The following is a 5,964-nucleotide window of genomic DNA, read 5'->3' as shown; positions in this document are numbered from 1 at the left end:
GCAGATTCTATCTTATTCTATTTTAAGCAATGGCATGTGATGTAATTTCTGACGAAAGATGTTTATCGCGTTGCCAAAAATCATAATAACGCCGAAATATTAGGAGTCGCGATACGCTGATAACGCCGGGGACGCTTTTTGTTGGAAATCGTGTTACCACGCAGTGCTTAGAGAGCAAAAGACTAAAAGGCTTACTACACCTATTGCAGACTGGGGTCCCTATTTTGAATTTGTACGCAGTATTACGTATACGCACGTTGCGAACGGTGAAAATATGCATACGTTTCCGATGTTGTATTCTTGTACATTATTTTATGATATCAGCAGTTGGAAACGTACACGTATCTCATTGCGCTGAATTACGCGCGGCAACGTTGGAAAACATAGGAACTTTCTGTAAATATTGGACAAAAGTCACAGCGAAGCAAATAATATCCATTACAGCTTATGTTATGCATACATTGCTCAACACGTACATTGATTTCAAACAATTCAAAACGTGTGTATCGATCTCGTTATAATTAACTGCCATAAGCCCGTCATCCATACGATATCTGTCATATCTATCTCGATATCATCGATTAAAACATACACGTTTCTCTTACAACGACCGCTTCGACCGATTCGTCGCACTGCGAGCGAAAATTCACGCGCGCGATTGCGACTGCGAAGAACAACATTCTCGGGATTTCCCATCGCGATCACTCGTAACTTCCCACACGCGTGTACGCGATCACTCCGAGAATGCACTCCGGGCAGCGAACTTACACAACTGCGACTTTTCATCGCGAAATGCAGTCGTAACGAGCTACTCATCCCTTTCCCCTTGATTCCCGATCCGTCAAGCCGGTCGACCGGCGCGCCGCTTGCTTGGAATAAAAGAGAAATAGGAAAAACACGCACACACGCTGTCGACGCACGTGCGTGTCCCTGTGCGCTCCGCGCACAGGTGGTGCGCTTCTACCGGCCGACCCGCTTGGCGAACGGTGATCACGCGACATCGTTGGCGGCCGGCGATGTGGACACGGTCGCCTCGGCAACTGCCGATAATTCCGTAAACACACAGCCGCGCATTCGTGTCAAAGGCAGCATGAAAGAAAGCTGCTCGCGCCGCGGCTCGCCTGGCGGAGATGAGCGGGGATGTGATTGCGCCGCGACGACTCGCAACTTCCGCCTGTAAGCCTCTCTCTCTGGTGTCGCCGGCACCGGCTCCTCGGCGGATCTCCCGAGCCCCGGCCGCCGTCGCCGTCGCGACGATGTCGGAGAGGAAGGCCCCCGAGAAGGTCTCCGAGATTGACGAGCACATCAGCAAACAGTACGACGTCGTGCGACGCCTCGGCAAAGGGGTAACTCGTTCGTTCGCATCACCCCCTTCCTCCTCCGTGCGGCTCGTCCGAGGGGATTCGCGGGTCCTGCGTGACGATAATGAATCGTGGATTTGTCGCGCTTTTCTCTCTCGCATCGTCCGTCGGTGAAGTGAAAGCGAAGTCGATCGGGATGTGAAGGGAGGGAGGGTGGTTACAGCTTGCGCGCATATCGACGCGGCTATTTTCCGCGCTTTCCTCGCGTTATGCTTGAAATATGCGAACGCGGCGAGGACTTACACACACGGCCGTGAATATTTCCGAAGCGCGCTTGAATCGTCGATGAATCCAAAGCGACGTGTGATTTCGCACCCGTGCCGTTCGATCTTAGCGTTAAATCGCCGTAAGCTGTCATTGTGCGCGCATAACATTCGCGATTTTTATTCTTTCCTCTTGTTCCTGCACGCGTTAACGATCTTCGGATACTTGAGGGTCCCCTAAAGATCTTCGGGGGCAACGTTTTTCATTATTATCACCGCTCTCGCAGTCGCCTTGTGCAGTGTCTCTTAAATTGTATTTTTTTCATTTTATTGCTGTACGCATTTAACGATCTTCGAATCTTTAATGATCTTTGGAGATAAAAATATAGATATTCATAAATTTCCACAGGTAAATATTTGAATTGCAAAATCGCTTTGCAGTTGTTTTAATATAAAATATTTCCCTCTCGAATATTTTATCCCCTTTATTTCTTTCTATTTCATATTTACTTTACCTCTCCCTCTCTCTCTTTCTCTCTCTCTCTCTTATTTCTTTCTTTCTATTTCAATCCTTTCTCTTCTATTTCAATCCTTTTATTTCACTTCTGTTTGCATTAACGATCCCTGAATCTTCAATGATCCTCAAAGGTAAGGATTTCGATCTTTAAAGAAGGTTAAATTATAAAAATCAACCCGTAAAGTTAAAATGTAAAAATTTACATTTTTAAATAACTCTGAAAAGTTCACTCTTTGCATCTTTAAAGATTTTCACGCGCTGTGTCGAGAGAGTTTATCAGGACACGCGTAGTGCGGCGGATATTAAAATACGGCGATAGAAACTTCCGTTATACGTAGTAACACGGCTCCCGTCCGGAGTTCTCGAACTTGCGCGGAATATCAATAATCGTCGCGACTATCCGGCTCGTTAAGAGAACTTAAGCTGCCGAGGACAATCAATAACGATGCGGTTAAAAGCGGTCGCCGTCGCGACGATGACGAATGGATCGCGCGCGTCGTCGTCGCAAGTCGATTTTTGTCTACTTACGCGGCCGATCCCGATAATGGATTTTGCAAAGCAAGGCTTCTCATTTACGTCGTAATAACTCCGCGAGCGTGCAATGCAAATTGGGATAATGCAATATTCATGCGCATCGCTTGCGCTTGTATTTTGCGGCGTGATCAATGCCTCCGGTCGAGATAATTCCGATCGTAAGTCCTTTCCCGATATGACGGACGATGAAATGCGCGATTCGCAAATCTAACGTCGCGATGTCACGCACGGGAAAACAAGGTGCACAGGAAGGGATTTACGTAAGAAAACTTAGATTGTAGATGCTGTCCCGGCGCTCGTTCTTCCTCGAAACCCACCCTCCGAGGACGCTCGAAGATTAAGGTATCCCGACGAGCTGCGATTCGCGGAGTTACGGACACAGTATTTTCGATCCTCTCGCTGATCTTGCTGACCACGCAATGAAAAAAGATCGATCGAGAAAGTCCGATCGCGCAAATTAAACGAGCTCAATTTCACGCTTGCCACACGGCGCGTTAACCGCCGGGCGGTTTTTTACGGCCAAATTTTCGCGCTTCTTTTAGCCCTCCTGTTTACATATGCAGAACGTAATTAAGGTCAGTCGAAATTCGGTTTAATTAAACCAAATCGAAATTTAGCTCACCGAGGCGATTATAAAGTTGACCCAGCGCATTATCGGTCGTACATATTATTTGACACATTATTTCTCGTCCATTTTACGTGAATATTTCAACCCGAGGTAGAATTATTCGTATTATACAATTGTCTACTCGACTTTTTAGCAGCGGAGAGAACATCAATATCACACGTGCAATTACATTTCAATTTTGTCACGGCCTTCAGCCCAAGCGAAATATTTCGCTTTTAACTGAATATCCAGTCCCAATTTACACGTAACAGATCGCCGATCCGACTCGATTTCTACTCAGTTTCACGCGATTGCAGTCCGTGCCACGAAACTAGCATAAACCCGAGACTTGGTCCCTCTCACCTGATTTTTCCTCAATCCGTTAAAGACGATAGTAATGACAGGGTGATAAAAAATCGTTGATCTTCCGCGCAGGCCTACGGCATAGTATGGAAGGCGATCGAGAAGAAGAAACAGGACACGGTCGCGGTGAAGATCTTCGACGCTTTCCGAAATCAGACGGACGCGAGATCATGTTCCTGCTGTCGTTCGTCAATTACGAGAACATCATCCGGCTGATCGGGCTGCACAGGGCGAACAACGACCGGGACATTTATCTGGTTTTCGTATACATGGGTGAGTTTTAAGCCGAAGAAGAAATCGACGCGTCACGGTTCTCACACACCGTCGGCCTGAATGAACGCCCCCTCTCGGCCCGTGTTTCCCCAGAAACGGATCTACACAATGTCATCAAGCGCGGCAATATCCTCAAGGACATCCACAAGATTTTCATCATGCACCAACTTTTTAAGGCGATCAAGTACATACACTCGGGCAACGTTATTCACAGGGACTTGAAAGTGAATCTTCCGCTAAGGGGAAGCCGCTGAAAAGCTTCTCTTATTCTGCGAGTTTCCGAGTTTCCTCCGCGATGAGAAAAAAAGTTCTCGGCATTTCTCTTACTACGACGTCACGGTGAAAGAATTGTTTAAAAAATTACCGGGTAATTATCATCAATTAGTAGGTTTTTATGGAAAATCGAAATAACTCGGTGAAATTAATTAGTTAATTAATTAATTGATACTTATTATTTGTTTAATTAAGAAATTAAAATTATTTATTTAGCTTCGTGAAGTGGTCACTGCTTTACCTTGTACTGACTCGTACTGACTCCAGTGTTGACAATAACTTTATACGCATACTGTTACCGTCACTTTTCCGTTTAGAACAACACGAAAGCGCCGAGAATGATTCTAGTTCTCGGCGAGATTGAAAATTAACTGTTTCCCTCAGTGCGGAGAGGCGACGCTTCCGGGAGAAGTTTCGCGTTTTTCATCTCAACTTTGCTCACATTTTTTCAATGCGCTACCATCGCCACCATGTATCTCTCGCTTTTACATTTACCGAAGAGAGAAGCGGTTTGCGCGTTTTCATCATTCTCATATTCGCAATCTCACGATTGCACAAACTTTTCATTACATCATGTTTCGCGCTATCGCGGAGGATGTTGATGATGATGATGATGATGAGGGGGAGGAAGAGTCGGCGATGACAGCGTGTATCGTCATGTGTCTGCATATTGTGTCGAGTTCGCGCTATCCTTCGTTATTGCAGCCGTCCAACGTGCTCCTGAATGCACAATGCCACTGCAAAATCGCGGACTTCGGGCTGGCACGTTCGGTTACGCAGATCGGTGAGGGCGACGGTGTAGACTGGAAGCGATCCAACCTTGACGGACTATGTCGCCACTCGGTGGGTACCGCGCGCCGGAGATCCTCATCATAGCTTCAAAGAGGTACACGTTTATTTGGCTTGCGCGTTTCCTTTCGCGCGCTCTCGCGTTTCCTGCTCTGTTTATTTTTTTCCGATGATCTTTATGATCTTTCCGCGTGCGCGGACGCTTTTCGAATAAGAGGAGAGGGAGAAAGTTCGCAAACACCATCGTGAAGTTCTCACTTTAGAACGTTGTCTCTGTGGGTAGTGAAAAAAGTAAAAGAGTTCATTTTCTTTGCGAACGCTAACTTTCGGAAACATTTTCCGAGCTTGGCGTTTGTTAGTTTTCTTTTTTTCATTCGCGATCGTCGCAAAATCTCGACGCTGGCGCATCGAGTGGATGAACTGGATGATTGCAAGCTTAAGGCGATTGTGGATGTACACCTGAACTATTTGACAGACACGTGGACGGGGGCGACCGCGGCTAAGCGGCACGAGCTCGTGAAGATCTCAACTTCCAGCTTGTTGCTCGCAATCTTGACGCAGTTTGAGCCAAACGTGGGCACGGTAGCGTAAACCCTTCGGAGTTACCGGAAGTTTCCAACTAAGAAGTTAATCTTGCTATGTAATTCGCAAGACTGCCGAGGATAATAAGACGATGCATAATTGAGTTGAGTCGGGAGTATTTGCACAGAGAGAGGGGGAGAGAGAGAGAGGAAGAAAGAGAGAGAGAGAGAGAGAGTGAGAGTGTGTGTAACCCGCATCATTTAGAAACAATCACGTCGACCAAAATGAACTCCGTTTGTGAAAACTGCGGCGTAACACTACAGTTATTAAATTAATCTCGGAACGATCCGTCACAGAGGAAAAACGGATTGGTTTCATTTAGTTGAATTATAATTTGCTGGATAAAATTAAATGTTATAACTAAGCGAATTTATAGCTCGTACCGCAAAGAAATTATGTATGGAAGTAATTGCCCAATTTGCTTACAGAACAAACCCATTTTTACAGATATACTATCTTAGT

General features: G+C 46.1%; 1 protein-coding gene across 1 annotated transcript; it reads left to right on the top strand.

Annotated features, from left to right (window-relative positions):
* Positions 1 to 1,090: 1,090 nt before the first annotated feature.
* Positions 1,091 to 5,954, top strand: LOC106751444 (putative serine/threonine-protein kinase C05D10.2). The gene is made up of 4 exons (XM_014632333.1): positions 1,091 to 1,346; positions 3,658 to 3,858; positions 3,952 to 4,082; positions 4,837 to 5,954. The coding sequence occupies exons 2-4, from the start codon at positions 3,672 to 3,674 to the stop codon at positions 5,005 to 5,007; spliced, it is 489 nt and encodes a 162-aa protein (XP_014487819.1). The 5' UTR covers positions 1,091 to 1,346; positions 3,658 to 3,671; the 3' UTR covers positions 5,008 to 5,954.
* The last annotated feature ends 10 nt before the right edge of the window (positions 5,955 to 5,964 follow it).

This window comes from Dinoponera quadriceps, unplaced genomic scaffold (assembly GCF_001313825.1).
Source record: "Dinoponera quadriceps isolate SergipeBrazil2010 unplaced genomic scaffold, ASM131382v1 scaffold13575, whole genome shotgun sequence".
NCBI lineage: Eukaryota > Metazoa > Arthropoda > Insecta > Hymenoptera > Formicidae > Dinoponera > Dinoponera quadriceps.
This window is presented reverse-complemented; position numbering and strand designations above follow the sequence as displayed.

Excerpts from the sequence above, each read along its gene's own strand:
- LOC106751444 (XM_014632333.1), top strand. The coding sequence starts at position 3,672 with ATGGAAGGCGATCGAGAAGAAGAAACAGGACACGGTCGCGGTGAAGAT. Across the intron at positions 3,859-3,951 it reads TCTGGTTTTCGTATACATGG|AAACGGATCTACACAATGTC; the intron begins GTGAGTTTTAAG and ends GTGTTTCCCCAG. Across the intron at positions 4,083-4,836 it reads TTATTCACAGGGACTTGAAA|CCGTCCAACGTGCTCCTGAA; the intron begins GTGAATCTTCCG and ends TCGTTATTGCAG.